At 47.6% G+C, this 17402-nt stretch overlaps 1 protein-coding gene across 3 annotated transcripts; it reads left to right on the top strand.

Moving 5' to 3' along the window:
- Positions 1 to 8442: 8442 nt before the first annotated feature.
- MRPL11 (mitochondrial ribosomal protein L11) lies at positions 8443 to 12255 on the top strand. 3 transcript variants are annotated; one of them, XM_047824210.1, is made up of 6 exons: positions 8443 to 8572; positions 8689 to 8880; positions 9255 to 9350; positions 10454 to 10547; positions 10634 to 10810; positions 11961 to 12255. In XM_047824210.1, exons 2-6 carry the CDS (start codon positions 8758 to 8760, stop codon positions 12155 to 12157), a joined length of 687 nt encoding a protein of 228 aa, XP_047680166.1. In that variant the 5' UTR covers positions 8443 to 8572; positions 8689 to 8757; the 3' UTR covers positions 12158 to 12255. The 3 variants fall into 3 exon arrangements, with proteins under 3 accessions (XP_047680166.1, XP_047680168.1, XP_047680167.1); XM_047824212.1 differs by having other exon boundaries at positions 10634 to 10793; XM_047824211.1 differs by lacking the exon at positions 9255 to 9350.
- Positions 12256 to 17402: the final 5147 nt, after the last annotated feature.

The following is a 17402-nucleotide window of genomic DNA, read 5'->3' on the forward strand; positions in this document are numbered from 1 at the left end:
CTAGAAAGGAGCCAAGAGTAGGTCTCAGCTGTGTGACTCCAAAATCTGGACTCCTAACTTCTATTCTATACCTTGTTGTTATGATGAGAAATGGCAGGATGGGACTCAGAGGTGCAGAGCAGGAGAGACCCAGAGATGCATCAGATAAGAACCCTACGGCACATTATTTCTCAGTATGTTTGGAACCATAACCAAGAGCTGGGGGAAGACCAGAGGGTAGCCCTCAACCTGAGTCTTTGGTGCATTTATTGAAGAAATCAAGGAAGGCTGTACAGAGGAGGTGGTCTTTGGCCCCAGTCATGAAGGAGATGTGAAAATTTGCCCACACATTCCTGAGAGAGAGCATCCTTCCTGCTCTCCCCTCATCTTGTTGCTTGTGATGCTCCCTGTCTCCTGGACTCCCCCTGGGCCCCACCACATCCACACACCCCACTAACTCCCCCACCTAAAAATAGTCCATGATACCAACTGCTTTGCCAACTGTTTGGGGGCCTTAGCAGCCAGATGAAACATGAAGGCAGCCAGCAGCTTGTCCTTTAGGGACAAAGGCACTCATTAATCAAAGAGAGGCTCCCTGAGAGGCCACCACAGAGGAGGCTGGACTGCTGGGCTGTCAGCAGCAAATCATGCAAATCCTGCACCACAGGAGAGCTCCCTTCCTTGAATGCCTGCAATATGTCCACCTCCATGCCAGGTAGGCAAGCCACTGTGGGACACGGGGACACTGGGACAGTCTCACTCCCCTTTGCATTCCCAGCTTCCAGCACATTGCCTGCCAGAGCAGGCCCTCAATGAACACATGCTCAATAACCACCAGAATCCCCAGGTCACAGATGGGGAAACTGAAGCTCAGGGGATGGGGGAAGAGATACTTGCCCCAGGTCACACAGCCAGACAACTACATAGCTGAGGATTGATCAGAGCCCCAGTGCTACCATCTGACACCAGACTGCAGGGAGGAAGGGCTGAGAGAGATTGCAGAGTACTGCAGGATGCAGAGATTTCTCCTGTGGTTTAGTGTGCTGGCACCGGAGCTGCATGATGAGCATGGCCAGACCACAAGGGGCCTCCCAAAGCCGGGGAGGGCCTGGCCCCAGCATTGTCTAGGTAGGGGAGAGGAAGGGAGAGTTGGGACACCGCCAACAGACACAAGTGCCCAGCTTCCAGCCTTGACTTCTGGCTCTGTCTCAAAAACTCCAGCTTCTCAATCTCTCTAGATCTCATCTTCCTTATTTATAAAATGGGAACAATAATAGCACTTACCTATGGTGGGATAAAAATTTGCAGTACTTTTCTGAAATCAACCCCTCCTTTCTTTCTCTTCAATCTACATCTTGACCCTATTGGGGGAAAAAAAGTAACAGAGGAACAAGATACAATCTTTATTTCTTCAATTCTTGGGTTCAGGTGTCTGAAGACAAGGGACTAGCGTAAGCAGTTTGGAAGAATATTTGTGTATCTATTTCAGAAAAGATGCTGAAAACAACAACAGCAACAACAAGGAACTCTCTGGACTGAAAGATTTGGAGAGAGGAAGGAAGGGCCTATGATGCTGAGCTCTGCCTTTGAGGCCCTGTTGGAAGTGGGAATGAGGGCCGAGAAAAGATTGAACCCTCAGGTAGATTCAGGGATACAAATCCTATTCCTTCAAAGAATCCAAATTTGATTGGATCAGTTTATGGAGCAATTTAGGTCCCAGGACATTCATTGTTGAAAACAAAAGAGGAAGCGCCTGGGTGGCTCAGTCGGTTAAGAGCCTGACTTTGCTCAAGTCATGATCTCACAGTTCATGGGTTTGAGCCCTGCGTCAGGCTCTGTGCTGACAGCTCGGAACCTGGAGCCTGCTTCAGATTCTGTGTCTCCCTCTCTGTCTGCCCCTCACCCGCTCATGCTCTGTGTGTGTCTCTCTCTCAAAAATAAATAAATATTACAAAAAAAATTTAAAGAAAACAACAGAGGACTCAGCTGGCATTGAATGGAGCTTAACAGCTGGGTGTAGCCAGGGAAAGAGTCAGTCAAAGAGAGCCTTGCCCAAACCACTGTCATCCCAGGGTGACGGTAGGAATACCCAAGGCTGCACTTCCTGAGGACCAATGACAGAGGCTTTGTATTTAGACTGTGGGGAGGAGGGTAAAGACTTCACTAAAATAATCCAGCCAGTCACTAAACAGACAAATAACAATAACAAGCCCTGGAGGCAGTGGACTAGTACTGAGTTGCTACAACATATTAACTAAAATCTTCAGTTTCCAACAAAAAAATATATAATTCATACAAAGAAACAGGAAAGGATGACCCATAGAGTGGGACAAAAGCAGGCATCATCATCCAGATGTGGGGAATTCAGCACCTTCACACCCTGCTCCCGGGAATGTAAAATGGTGCAGCTACTTAGGAACAGTCCAGCAGCACCTCAAGCAGTTAAACATAGAGTTACACATGAGCCAGCAACTTCATTCCTAGGTGTATATCAAGAGAAATGAAATGTTAGAAATAAAAATAAAGAAAGTCAAGGAAGTCAATAGCACAAAAATCAGAAGGGTCGATTGTAATTGGGAAGGGGCACAACAAGAAGCATTAGGGTGCTATCCAGGGTGCTGTCCAGGGTACTGTTCAGGTTCTTGATGCAGTGATATCACCTGGGTACTTGTTTTGTAATAGTTTGGTAAACTGTATATTTATGTTGTATAAGCTATTTGTTTATGATATTTTATAATAAAAATGTTTAAAATAAGATGAGCTGGTTCAACCAAACCCTTACAGTCTGCAATTTGAGCCGGCAGGGACTTGTTCCAGCTGAAACTACAGTGGCTTTTTCTTTTCTTTTCTTTTCTTTTCTTTTCTTTTCTTTTCTTTTCTTTTCTTTTCTTTTCTTTTTTCTTTTCTTTTCCTTTCTTTTCTTTTCTTTTCTTTTCTTTTCTTTTCCTTTTTCTTTTCTTCTTTCTTTCTTTCTTTCTTTCTTTCTTTCTTTCTTGATGGGTATTAGTAAGGAAGACTTTTTTATTGTGATTCAATATACACACACAGGCACACAAGGAAAACACAAGTGTTATGGGACAATACATATCTTTACTCCATGCAGTGTATTCGGTTATGTTTTCTCCTCTATTCTATTTCATTAAAAATGTTGGCTGAACTCACGAAATCAATTTAATAACCCACTGATAGGCCACAATGCTAGCCTTTAAAAAGTCTTGTCTAAGATCAAGATGTTAGCAACTCTGGTTTCTCCTGAGGCCTCTCTTCTTGGCTTACAGAGGGCCACCTTCTTGCTGTGTCCTCACATGGTCTTTCCTCTGTGTATGTCTGTGCCCTGGTCTCCTCTTACGAGGACATCATTCAGATTGGGTGAGAGCCCACCCTAAAAGCCTCATTTTAACTTACTTACCTCTTTAAAGGCCTTATCTCCAAACACAGTCCCATTCTGAGGTACTGGCAGTTAGATCTCCAAGATACTACTTTGGAAGGAAGATAATTCAGCACATAACAGGCATGACTTCCTGAGGGATAGGGAGGTAGAAGGAGTCAGGAGGAGAGGGGAGAAGGAGTGTCCAAGCCTGCACATCTACAAATGGGGACGAACAGGCAAATGCAGGGCAGCAGGGAACCCTACACCCTCTGGTTGGTCAGAGGGTGAGGTAGGGAGTATCAGGTTGGAGGAGGTGGCAGGGGAGAGGTCCAGGGCCTTGGATCCCATACCAAGCTTTGGTTTGTAGAGCGATGAGTCTCAGCAAGATCTCCTGGGACACTGGAGGAAGATCCCAGAAAGTTAAACTTTAAGGAGTGTCTCAGATGGACCAAGACCCAGACTCTGGGCAAAGAAGCTGTAGCTTGACAAGTTTTAGACAGGGGCCTGACCCTGACTGAGTTGGAGAGGAAAGACTAGACGGGCAAGAATGGAGGCAGAGAGGCCATAGTGGGGGCTGCCCTGAGTGTCCAGCCAGGAAAAGATGATGTCTGAACTGACAATACTAAAAGTTGGCTTTCATAGAGTGCTTATTATATCCCTCGAGCCAGGCCTGAGCTAAGTACCCTGCCCAGATAATCATGTTAAATTCTCTCAACAGTCCTGTGTGGTAGGTACCTTATTATTCTTATTTCACAGCGACGAAAACTGAGGCCAGACAGGTGAAGAGACTTGCCTCAAGTCACACAGCCAAGGAGAAATGTGTGTGTCGGTAGAGGCAGAACCTGGATGTCAGCCCTGCTCTCTGGCAGTCACTGAGGAGATGGCAGGATTGGTGGGAGCTGTGGGGACATAAGTGGGCGGGATTAGGGACAGATTGAGCATGGGGGCTAAGGGAGAGGGGTGAGCTGTGTGTGGGTACTTCTAGGTCCCTAACTCCCTGTATCTGCAATCAAAAAGCTGAAGGGAGCTCAGCCTGCTCCTTCTCCCTCTGCCTCCCCCTTCTCTGCCTTTCCTTCTCAGCATCTCCAGGGGGCTCCCAGGATGCCAGGAATAGGGCTGAGCATTGTTTGTGTGACAGGTACAGATCCCCGTTCATATCTTCCTGCATGTAAGATACAGAGCTTTATGGGGCGCCTGGGTGGCTCAGTCAGTTGAGCGTCCAACTTCGGCTCAGGTCATGATCTCATAGTTTGTGAGTTCAAGCCCCGGTTCGGGCTCTGTGCTGACAGCTCAAACCCTGGAGCCTGCTTCGGATTCTGTGTCTCCCTCTCTCTCTGCCCCACCCCCCACACTTTGTGTTTCTCTCCTGCAAAAATAAATAAACGTTAAAAAAATTTTTTTAAAAAGATACAGAACTTTACTTTTCTCTGACTCAACTTCATCTCTGTTTCTACTGGTGGAAATTCAAGAGTTCCTTCCCCTTATCCCAGCAGGACACAACCGGCACCCAATGCTGTCTGTTCACACGGGTCCCCAGTGAGATGGCCCACCTGGACCTCCACCCTAAGAAGGCCTCTGCCTGGTCAGCCTTTCCCTCTAGGGCTGGCGGCTTCTCTGCTCTTTCCCCTTCATACTTGAAAACACAGGAGCCTTTTTGCTGCACAAGGGCACAGGCATTTCTGCCAAGCATGCCTTGGTCACTGCACAGCTATTCCCTAAGGTCTTGCTGCCTCCTTGGGGAAAGGGATTAACTACCCACTAACCCCTGGCCTTAACTGCTTTTCTGGGGCCCATTAGTAACCTGGAGGGCTGGCTGCAGGCTTTGCAGATGGGACCTCCTAAGTCTCTCTCCCTGTCACTCCACATCCCTCTTTTCTCCTTCTCCTTGCAGCCCAGTGAATCTTTCTAGACCATGTGCTTGGGGGTCACAGTATAAAGCCCCCTACTTGTAACAGATTGTCCAGGCTTTTTCATTTCCTGCTGGGCACAGGCTCAGTTTGAGCTTGGCTTCCACTTCTTCACTTCTTTTTCTCCAACTTTTCTCCTGAAGGTTCAGGTGCCTTATCTCCTGGCCTCCTCCTAACTCTGCGGCGGCTCCTTCTTGGTTCCCTTTGCTCACTCTCTCTTCTCTTCTTTCCCCTCTTTAAATGCTGACTTCTCTTCTCTCCTCCTTGGGCGATCTCACTCCCGGCCCTGGCCCCAAGGACTATCAGTCTCTATGCTCAGGCTTCCCTCCCAGACCAGGTTCTGTAGCTGGATGGCCCGCAGGCACCTCTGCTGTGTGCTGGTCTCAGCTACTTGACAACCAATGTTGTGGCTGGACTGCCCCTTCCGGTTTTTATTATGAATGCAAGATGCCCTCAGCAATAACCATCAGGGAACTTTGAGGGGAGAAAAGGTTTATTACTCACAGGTCCTGGAAATTACATGCCATACCTGGGACCACACAGTCAGTACCTGGAGGGAGAGAGAGAAGTTGGGAGCACCTTGGGTTCTGCTTTTACTGGGGTCCAGGGTGGGGCCTAGAGTTTCACAGGCTCACTATTTACTGGTGAATTTAAAATGAAAAGAGTTGGAATTGAAAGCACCCAAAGAGTGAAATCAAACAGCCCAAATGCCCGGTTACCAAGATCTGATCTCTGAAACAGGAGCCTCAGGGGGAGATGGGGCCTTGACCTGGCTCTTTATATCTAGACATGTGGCTGGCAACGTGGCTGGCATCCATCTCAAAGATGGTTATCTCCTTGAAGTGGATACCTCTGCAATCAAAGCTTAAGTCAGGCACTGACATTACAAAAAAGACAAACCAGCTGTCAGGGCTTATACTACACCCCCTAACGCAACTCACAGTCATCCGTCTGCACCTACGGCACCTGTGTGCCAACACTAAGCGTGAACCTTATCATTCATTTACCCAAACTCTCTATGCCACAATCTTGAGTATCACCCTGGATGCCTCTCTCCCTCTCCCCCGACAATTTACCCCTCAGGCACAAAGTTCTGTTAATTGACAAGGCAGCCTAGGGAGTGTCAAGTGCAGGGATACTAGAGCCAAAGGTCTGGGTTCAAATTCTGACTCTGCCACTTTCTAGTAGCGTAAGTTTGTGCAAGTGACTTCACCTGTCTGAATTTCGGTTTCCTAGTCTGTAAAGTGGGGATGATAATAGCACCTATACCTCACAGGATTGTAATGAAGTTTGCATGAGTTACTATTCATAAAAATGGACACAGTACAGGCTGCACAAGCATTTATTGACTAAAATAGATTTCTAGCTTCTAAGGATCTCTTGAATTGGTCTCAAGCCACCAACGGCTTTCCACTGTCCTCCTGCCCTGGCCTAATGGGTCTTCCTGCATCTACCCTTGCCCTCCTCCAATCCCTCTACATACCCAAGCCAAGGTCACCTTTCAAAACGCAACCACTTAACACTCTTCAATGACCTCTACTCACAGCCACACACCTTAACAGGATTGACAAGGCTTGCACGATGTGACCCCCATTCACCTGTCGCACCTCACTTTCACCACTGAACGCTCTGACCTCGCACATTTCCAAAGCTAGACTAGGGAATTGCTTCTTTATAATCTGTAAGAGCTGGAATAATCAAAATTCTCCTTTCATTGACAAGAAGTAGAAACTGACAATGAAGCCCAGTTTATGCCAGGCTACATTCTTGGCTCCCTGAGCACCTGCTGTGCCCAACTGTTTTCTGATTCCTTCATTTAGAAAGGATTCATACCTTTATTTGTAAATAAATCTGTAAACAAAGGCTGGGCAGTGTGTGGCACCCAGAGATAAATCATACCTACCCTGGCTTGTTCTGGGCCAGGCTCTCTTCTAAGTACTTTACCTAAATTAACTAATTTTCTGTGAGGTTGGTACTGTTATTAGCCCCGTGTTATTAGTGAGTAAATTATTTTGCCCAAGGTGCTTAAGGCACTTGGGGGGCTGAACCTCTGACTTCCGCTCAGGCCATGATCTCACGGTTGGTGAGTTTGAGCTCCTCATCGGGCTCGCTGCTGTCAGCACAGAGCTGGCCTCAGATCCTCTGTCCCGCTCCCCGACCCCCGCTCCTCCCCCAGGGGCACCCTCGCTCTCAAAAATAAAAAAAATAATAAAAATAATAAAAAACAAGAGCCAGTGTGATTCCAGAGTCTTGCTAAGGTTAATGAGGTTGAGTGTTAATAAAGAACTTGATAGACTTCAGAGGCAGGAACAATCACATTTAAGTATTGGAAGTCCAAACAAACTTCATAAGAAAACATCTCACAATTCACAATGTGATTTAACCAAATTATTTCCTTTTACCAGATGAGGCAATATAGTCGTGGTAAATGGCACAAGGTCTAGAGTCAGGTGATACCAATATTCATTTCCCAGCCCTGTCACATTCAGAGTAGGTGTTCTTGACCTCATTTTTGTGCTTCAGTGTTCTCATTTGTAAAGGGGGTATAATAAAATAATATACCTCATGCCATTGTGAGGATTAAATGAGATAACAATGCCTTTAAAGTGCTTAGCACCCTGCCTGGAACGTAGCAAGTGCTCAAAAAAAAAAAAAAAAAAAAAAAAAAGACGAAATAAGATGCTGGCTTTTTTTATTTTATTGGGCACAGATGATGTATCAAACATGTTCTGGGCCTGTTAAGCCTCACAACTCCGTGAAGGTTTTGTCCTCATTGTACTGCCAATAGCGCATGCTCACCAGGTGCCGGGCATTGCTCTAACATACTTCCCTAACTCAACCCTCACGACAATCCCTAGAACTGCGTCTACATATCATAACCCCCGTTGTACAGGGGGAGGAAACTGAACCTAAGTAACTCGAACAAGTCCACGGCCAGCATGGGGAGCAACCGGGCAGCATGCTTCCAGGGTCTGTACTCTTCACCATGGTGCCTTTCAACAACTGGTGAGGAACCGACCGGGCTCAGAAAATAAAGAGATTCCCACGCCTGAGAAGCTCTCCGTTCCTTTCAAACCCACGGATTATAATCGTGTCCAGCAGATGGCGCCTCAGAGCCTAGCAACGTGCGAGATCGGCATTAGCGGTCAAAACTACCATGCCCACAATGCTGTGCGGGCATTAAGGTCCTCCTCCTCCTCCTCCTCCTCCTCTTCCGGTTTAGCTGTCCGAGGCACCGCCTATGTGCTCTGCAGGCGGAATGTCTGTATCCGAGCCATTCGGGTCCTTCCCCTATCTTCAGATGGCGAGTTAAAAGGTGTTTTCCCTCATATTACTCTCCTTGCTTTACTGGTTGGAGGGTAGAAGGGCCGAAACAACGCTGTTTTTTTTGTTGGCTTCACCTGACGCGAGGACCCTTGACCTCTGACCCAGGATGGCGGCGCCCGAAGCCGTGGCTCTTGCTGTTGCCCTGAGGTGAACTGAGGCCGGGAGTCCCGCGTCATGTCGAAGCTGAACCGGGCCACTCGGGCTCTCAGGAAGCCCGAGGCTGGTGGCGTCATCCGGACCATCGTGCGGGCAGGCCAGGCCATGTCTGGGCCCCCTCTAGGCCCCATCCTGGGTCAGGTGCAGCGGTGGCCGGAACGCGGAGCGGGAGGCGCCGTGGGGTGGGAGCTAGTACCCGGGTGGAGGGTGCGGGCTCTGGAGCCAGGGAGGCCTCGGTGCAAAGCGCGGCTCTGCTACCTACACGCTTAATGGCTTTGCGTTCGTTACATGGGTCCTTCGAGGCTCATCTTCCCCCGTCCTTCCTCACCGGCTGTGGTGAGGATGGAGGGATGATGCGTACAGATCATCCGGCGCGGAAAGTGTTAGTTGAATCCGGGCGGCAAAAAGAGGATGGAAACCGTAATGAAGCGAAGACGAGGGAAGGGACGGACAGAGCCTCCTGGCTGGTAGGAGGCCGCCCCTTCCCACACTAACGCCTATGCCCCGCCCCCCAGAGAGGCGTTTCCATCAACCAGTTCTGCAAAGAGTTCAACGAGAAGACAAAGGACATCAAAGAAGGCATTCCTTTGCCCACCAAGATTTATGTGAAGGTGCACAGTTGGGACTCTGATCCTGTTTGGTTTTAAGTTTTTATTTTAATTCCAGTTAGCACACAGTGTTACATTAGTTTCGGGTGTACAATAACAGTGATTCAACAGCTCCCCACATCACCCGGCGCTTATTGTGACAAGTGCTGGCCTTAATCCCCATCACCTCTTTTTTTTTTTTTTTTAAAGGCCAGTCTTTTTTTTTTTTTTTTTTTTTAATTTTTTTTTTTTTAACGTTTTTATTTATTTTTGAGACAGGGAGAGACAGAGCATGAACAGGGGAGGGTCAGAGAGAGGGAGACACAGAATCTGAAACAGGCTCCAGGCTCTGAGCTGTCAGCACAGAGCCCGACGCGGGGCTCGAACTCACGGACCGCAAGATCGTGACCTGAGCCGAAGTCGGCCGCTCAACCAACTGAGCCACCCAGGCGCCCCAATCCCCATCACCTCTTGATCCTGTTGGCTTTTCTTCCTCCTTATTCTCCCTAGTTCCTGGGGCTGGTCACTTGGGGTTGGTGCTCAGCTCCTAACTTCGGGCGAGTCTCCTGCTTTTACCGAGTCCCACCTTCCCCATTAACACAGTGGAGACTAGGCCGTATCTTTTCTGAGCCTGCCTGTCCTACCATATTGCAGTTCCTTCCTTTGCCTCTCCATTCCACTGGGCTTTTTTTTTTTTTTTTTTTTTTTTTTAACATTTATTTGTTTTTGAGAGACAGACAAAGCATGAGTGGGGTAGAGGCAGAGAGAGGGAAACAGAGAATCCCGAGCAGGCTCCAGGCTCTGAGCTGTCAGCACAGAGCCTGACTTGGGGCTTGAACCCTTGAACTGTGAGATCATGACCTGAGCTGAAGTCGGACCCTTGACAAACGAAGCCACCCAGGCGCCCCTCACTGGGGCTTTTAGAGCAGAGTTGGGCCTGGACTAGAAGTGACAAAGCTGTTTGCTACAGATATATTTTCCCTGTGGTTTTGTGGTCTGTTAGATGGACACCATCAGGAGGTGAATCAAGGGAAGCGGCGGATAGAAGTTAGAAGTTCTCTGGGCCAGGGCACTAGGGGTTAGGGGAGGCAGGAGACATATTCTCATATATGTCTTTTTCCATTAAGCCTGACAGGACATTTGAGATCAAGATCGGACAACCCACTGTTTCCTACTTCCTGAAAGCAGCTGCTGGGATTGAGAAGGGGGCCCGGCAGACAGGTAAGGGTCAGGGTGGGCTCCCGGGAGTCTGGGGGCTCTGGAAGGAAGCAGGGGCACCTGAAGGTCTACTTGTTTCTTCCTCCCAGGGAAGGAGGTGGCAGGCCTGGTGACCTTGAAGCATGTGTATGAGATTGCCCGAGTTAAAGCTCAGGACGACGCCTTCGCCCTGCAGGATGTGCCCCTGTCCTCTGTTGTTCGCTCCATCATTGGCTCTGCCCGTTCCCTGGGCATTCGTGTGGTGAAGGAGTGCGTGTCCCGGGAAGGTGCAATGGGAGGGGAGGGCTTGGAAAATTCTGGACTCTGGGGCAAAGCTGAGAGGGCCCATTACAGTGGGAGGGTCAGCTTCTGAGTCAAGGACCTTAGACTTCTTAGGAGTGGGGAGCCTTATTCATCTATTTGGAACATGAATATTAAATGCCTGTTACGTGTTAGATATCGTTCTGGACATTAAATACAGCTAGGAACGCGACAGCCATGCTTGGTCCCGCTCCTGAGTTCAGTTCAGAGCTGGAGGCAGATGCATAAATGGAACATTAGGCTGCTGAACAGTCACTGTTGACAAAAGTAACTACAGGTGTCTTGAGAACGGAGAGTAGAGCCCCTGGTTTTGCCTGGAGTGTCAACGAGGACTTCATAGAGGAGGTGACATCTAAGCAGAGACTTGGAAAAAGAGGTCACGGATGGGGGAAAGATCCCTGTGAAGGACAGAAGGTGAAAAAGTGAAGCAAAGAAGTGCAATGTGATCTGGTATACGATGCTAGAAGCAAAGTGGGGAATAGGAAGAGAGGTGAGGCAGATGGACCCGCTGGGAAGGCCGAGGGCTGTCTATAGCTGTCTCTAGTTCAGACTTGATCCAGAGGCCAGAGGGGGCCTCCTCCTAGAGCTTGGGATGACCTCAGGAATTGTTTCTTTGAGTGAGATGTTGAATGGAAGGGCCTCTGGCTCGGGCAACAGCAGGGTCAGTACTTGGTCCTTTATGGGCCTCTTGCTGGTTTGCGTCCCATGCTGAGGCTGATGGTTGTTTCCTAAGAGAAGTGAGGTTAAGCATGGTACAGGGATGGGCTTGACTTTTCTCAAATCTTTACTTTTACTAGGAGTACAGAGACGAGTCAATCTGACCCCTGCTTGCGGGGAGGCATGTGTGCACAGCCAGCTGACTTCTTTGTACAAAGTGTTCATGGGCACAGAGGAAGGGGCAGTTGATCTGGACTGGGGGATAGCCGTGACCTCAAAGGACTAGTGGGGCTTTAAGGAGGGAATAAAAGGCAGAGGTGGGGGGTGGGAGTGGGGTGGCAAAGGGGTGGAGGCTGGGGAGTCCAGGAAGGGAGAAAGTGTGCTGAGACAGTGCCATGGGCCCTGGTAAGCTCCCCAAAGGTGACTGGCCACTCACCATCTGTTTTTCTGCACCTGCAGCCTCAGTTCAGAAGAGTTGGCAGCTTTCCAGAAGGAGCGAGCCGCATTCCTGGCTGCCCAGAAAGAGGCAGATTTGGCAGCCCAGGCGGAAGCTGCCAAGAAGTGACCCCTGTCTCCTACCCTCCAGGATTTTGAAGGGAACAGCTGGAATGGAGGCCAGTTGGAAAAGCTGTGCCAAAGGGGAGGCAGGGAGGTGACACCAATCTGATTGTTATTTCCCTGACTTTAAATTATATATTTTTTATGTATGACAGTATCAAGGGCTCAAGCCTAAATAAACATCCTGTGTCACCCACTCTCAATTTCTGTCTTGGGACCCCAGGGGACAGGGACCAATGCTGACAGTCGCCAACATGGACAGACCTCATCTACCCTAAGGAAGGAGGGTCTTCCTACATGCCGTGGAATCCAATGCTCAGCCAAGCAGAGCACCTTGCCCAGGTTTTGAATCGGTGGCAAAGGGAGGAGTTAGAGCTCCTGGCTTCCGATTCGAAATCTGTGTTTTCTCCTCCCCGGGGCCGGGAGAACAGGTGGGGGCCATGGAAGCCGAGACTTGGGTGTACAGACGCAGCAGAGGTATCTCGTGCCGCCGTCAGAAATCTCTCTTCTCTCCTTGGAGACTTGCCACCTCAACAGAAACGGCCTGCTGTGGGGACTCGGCGCCGAGCAGAGTCACTGCAAAGAGCACCTCAGGTCCCAGGCACTGCTTCGGGCCCCTCTCCTAAGCTGACCCCTGGCCTGGGTCCGGTGTTAGCTGAAAGTGAACCACGGTGGAGTTAAGGGCTGCAGACCTACAGAAGAAGCAGAGCTTCAGTGGGTACCCGCCCACGTTGAGGGAGGTCTTTGGGAAGCCCCTGGCCTTTTGCTTTCCTCGCTATCCAGAACGCCGAGGATTCCTGTCCTGTCAGCGAGAGGAGGAGTCAGGGCAGGAACGGGATTCACGTTTACCAAGCATGTTAGGCGCTAGGCACCCCCTTTTACCCTGAGGTTTGGAAAGCATGGGAAAATAGGACTGAAACCCTCATGTAATCCCACCGCCCCGATGAGACTCCTGCCGGTATTTTGGTGTTTATCTTTTCCACTGTTTTCTTTGTGTATGTATTTATATATAAGACTACTTAAGAAATTGGCAGGGCACCTGGTGGCTCAGTCGGTTAAGCGTCCAACTCTTAATTTCGGCTCAGGTCGTGATCTCACAGTTGGCGAGCTTGAGCCCCGTCTCAGGCTCTATGCTGACAGTGCAGGGCCTGCTTGGGATTCTCTGTCTCACTCTCTCTGCCCCTCCCCAGGTCTCTCTCTCTCTCTCTCTCTCTCTCTCTCTCTCTCAAAATAAACTTAAAAAAAAGTTGGGGTCATATCCTGGATACTGTTTGATTCTACTTTTACTTCTAACTTGGCAACTAAGAATATTTTCTGGGGGCGCCTGGGTAGCTCAGCTGGTGAAGTGTCCAACTCTTGATTTCAGCTCAGGTCATGATCTTGTGGTTTGTGACATCAAGCCTGCATCGGGCTCTGCGCTGACAGCACGAAGCCTGCTTGAGATTCTCTCTCTCTAGGGCGCCTGGGTGGCTCAGTTGGTTAAGAGATTCTCTCTCTCTGCCCCTCCTCCACTCTCTCTCACTCAAAATAATAAATAGACATTTATAAAAAACATTTTCTGTTATGAATTCTTTTCCTCAAGTGATTTTTAATGACTCCCTAGTATTTTAATGACTCCCTAGTATACAGGGGTGCCTAGGTGGTTCAGTCAGTTAAGCATCTGACTTTTGATTTCAGCTCAGGTCATGATCTCACAGTTCATCAGATTGAGCCCTGCATCGGGCTCCGTGCTGACAGTATGGAGCCTGTTTGGGATTCTTTCTCTCCTCTCTCTGCCCCTCCCCTGCTCACGTATATGTGTGCTCTCTCTCTTAAAATAAATAAACTTAAAAAAAATATGTATGCATGCAGCCTTGTGATGAACATCATTTGGATAACAGTTTTGAGCGGCTTACGTGTCAGGCACTGCTTTTTTGGCACTCCTGGAACTGAGGACACAAGAATAAATATGACAGACATTTTCTCCCTTCAGAGATGGCATTTAATAATAATTACCCACAAAAAAATTAGTTACAATTACTACCGTGACAAAGGAGAGGTATGACAGGCTGGGAGAGTGTACAAGGGGTACAGCCAAGCCTGGAGATTCAGTGAAGAGTTCTCAGGGGAGGTGATTTTAAGCTAGAGGGGTTGAAGGCAAGACCTGAAGGATGACTGGGACAGCTGGGGGTGAGTTCAGCATGGGGTCTCAGGCAGAGCTGTGTCTGTTACCTATCACTGCATGATGATATTATCGCACACCTAGTGGCTTAAAACACTGTGTCCATTTCTGTACATCAGGAGTCTGGGCATGGCTTAGCTGGGTTCTCTGCTTCAGGGTCTCACAAAGCTGCAATTGAAGTGCTGGCTGGGGCTGTGGTCTCATCTGAGGCCCAACTAGGGAAGGATCCGCTTCTGAAATCATGTGGTTGTTGGCATATTTCCGCTCTTCCTCTCACCTTGGGCATTGTACTAAAGCTGCCTTTTGAAATTAAATGAGGCTGTTTGACTTGCTTTGGCCAGTGAAATGTGAGCAGGAGTCATGTGGGCAGAATTATTTACTAGACCGTGAGGCTCTGCAGTGCTGTCTCCCCCTGCTACAGCAGGCATAAGCCCATGTTGATGTGGATGGGGAGATACGTGCTGAGACACCCGGGGGGCAGCTGCACTGAAGCTTTGCCTGTACCCGTGGCAGTCCTTCTGTGAGCAAGAAATGGACGCTGCTAGTTTATTTTTTTTTCTTTTTTTTCTTTTTTTTTTTCTCTTTATTTATTTTTATTTTTTTATGAAATTTATTGACAAATTGGTTTGGACGCTGCTGGTTTAAATCTGGTATTTTGGGGTTTGTTACAGCAGCAAGACTTAGCCCACCCTGACGGTCTGGAGAGAAGCTTGTGATGTTGGAAAAACGGAATGAAACCCAGTGTGGCCCATCTCAGGTGATTTCCCTTCAGGTGAAGTCTTCGAAGCGAGGTGGTTGAGTTGCCCTTCAGTTTTCATTTCTTTAGGAATCATATGATGTAGGTGCCTGTATCTCCATTTTGTAGGTGAAGAAAATGAAGCCTGGGTGTCAAGTGCTTGCCCAGGGTCACACGTGGCCCCTTACTTCACTTGAGGAAATAAAAGCCACCAGATGGAAAACTCCCACAACTTTGGCCAAGTCTACAAACCTACCGTCCTTCACTTCTTCCTGTCTGTAAGAATGGAGTTTTTTCGTTCCATCAGAGACAAATCGCTCCACCTCTGCTGGTGGCCCTCTTTCACTTCCTGTACCACCACCCTCTCTGTCACTAGTTTCTCCCAGATGCAGTAATGTGGAATGGCTCAGGCTACACAGGAGCTCCGTGCTTCTTCACTGTGTGGTCTTGGGCAAGTTACTTAACTACTCTGTACCTTAGGCTCGTCTATACGACAGGGAAAATAGTGCTTACCTGAACAGATTGTTGTGAAGATTAAATGAATTAATGCATGTAAAGCCCTCAGAACAATGACTAGCATATTGCAAGTTTTCAATAAATGGTAGCTGTTATTATTCCTGGGTTGTTTTCTTGAGCAAATACGCATACTCCAGTATTATTTAAAAAAAAAAAAAAAGCTACTTCTCTGGCTTCACATCTCCCTTTAGCCACTGTCCCATTTCTCTGTTTTCTTTCACTGTAAAACCTATAAGAATTGTGCAAAAGTAGTGTCTCTATTTCATCTTCCACTCACTCTTTAAGTCTTCTAATGCTTTTTGTCTTAAACTCTCCTGTGGCTGTTATTAAATATGCCAACATCAATCTCTCTTTTGGTTAGCATTGGTATGACTACTCTTTTTTTCCATCATTGCAACCTTTTTCTATCCTTATGTTTTAGATGTTCTTGTAACAGCGCTAGTTGATATGGTAGCCACCTTCTGAAACTGTCTCCAAAGATTCCCAGCTCTTAGTAATTAACACCCACCACACTTTCAGGGTTGGCCTATGTCACCATAGGTGGTTTTTTTTCCCCCTTACTCAGCATAATACCTTTATGATTCGTGCCAGCTGTTGTGTGTACCAGTAATTCATTCTTTTGTATTGCTGAGCAGTATCCCAAGGTGTGGATGTACCACGGTCGGTTAATCATTCATCTGTTGAAACGTATTTTGTTGTTTCCACATTTTTGCTATCACAAATAAAACTGTTATGATCATTCCTGGAAGACCGAATTTTCATTCCTTTGAACGAATGCCCAAGAGTGCAATTGCTAGGTGGTATAGTATGTTTAGTTTTGTGAGACTACAACGTTTGGGTTGCCTGGGTGGCTCAGTTGGTTGACAGCATCTGACTCTCGATTTCAGCTCAGGTCACGATCTCATGGTGGTGACGATGTCATCGAGCCCTGCATCGGGCTCCGGGCTGAGCATGGAGCATGCTTGAGAATCTCTCTCCCTCTCTCTCTGCCCCTCCCCTGCTTGCACATGCTCTTTTGGAAAGGAGGAAGGAAGGAAGGAAGGAAGGAAAAGGAAACTGCAAAATTTCTTTCCAGAGTAACTGTATCATTTTACATTCCAACCAGCAATATGTGAGTGATCTAGTTTCTCTGCATTCTTTTTTTTTTTTTTATAAATTTTTTTTTTCAACGTTTATTTATTTTTGGGACAGAGAGAGACAGAGCATGAACGGGGGAGGGGCAGAGAGAGGGAGACACAGAATGGGAAACAGGCTCCAGGCTCCGAGCCATCAACCCAGAGCCCGACGCGGGGCTCGAACTCACGGGCCGCGAGATCGTGACCTGGCTGAAGTCGGACGCTTAACCGACTGCGCCACCCAGGCGCCCCTAGTTTCTCTGCATTCTTACCAGCACTTGATATTACCATAATTCTTGTTCTTATGTAGTTGTTCTGACAGGTGGTTAATGATATCTCACTGTGATATTAATTTATGTTTTCCTAATGGTTAGTGTTAATATCTTTTCACATACTTATTTACTATACATACATGTTCTATGGGAAAATGTCTCTTCATGTCATTTTTTTTTCATTTTTTAATGGATTGTTTGGTTTTTTACTGTATGTCTCAAGAGTTTTAGATAGGAGTCCTTTATCAGATATGTGGTTCACAGATATTGTCTCCCACTGGGTGGCTTGTCTTTTTATCCTCTGAGCAAGATCCTTCACAAAGCAAACACTTTTAATTTCAACAAAGTTCAATTTAACATTTTTTTTTCTTTTATGGATCATATTTTTGGTGTCATGACTAAGAACTCTTCGCCAAGCCCCTGATGCCTAAGATTTTCTTTTGTGTTTTCTTCTACAAGTTTTATATTTTATGTGTTGTTGTTTCGTTTAATTTTGTTTAGCTCTCTGTCCACACCATAAAGACTTTATTTACTATGGCCGTG

Source organism: Prionailurus viverrinus, chromosome D1 (assembly GCF_022837055.1).
Source record: "Prionailurus viverrinus isolate Anna chromosome D1, UM_Priviv_1.0, whole genome shotgun sequence".
In the NCBI taxonomy this organism is placed as follows: Eukaryota; Metazoa; Chordata; class Mammalia; order Carnivora; family Felidae; genus Prionailurus; species Prionailurus viverrinus.

Bases quoted from the DNA above. Each gene is read 5' to 3' on its own strand.
- MRPL11 (XM_047824210.1), top strand. From the start codon at position 8,758: ATGTCGAAGCTGAACCGGGCCACTCGGGCTCTCAGGAAGCCCGAGGCT. The intron at 10,548-10,633 runs GTAAGGGTCAGG...TCTTCCTCCCAG, and splicing joins GAAGGGGGCCCGGCAGACAG to GGAAGGAGGTGGCAGGCCTG. The intron at 10,811-11,960 runs GTGCAATGGGAG...CTGCACCTGCAG, and splicing joins GGAGTGCGTGTCCCGGGAAG to CCTCAGTTCAGAAGAGTTGG.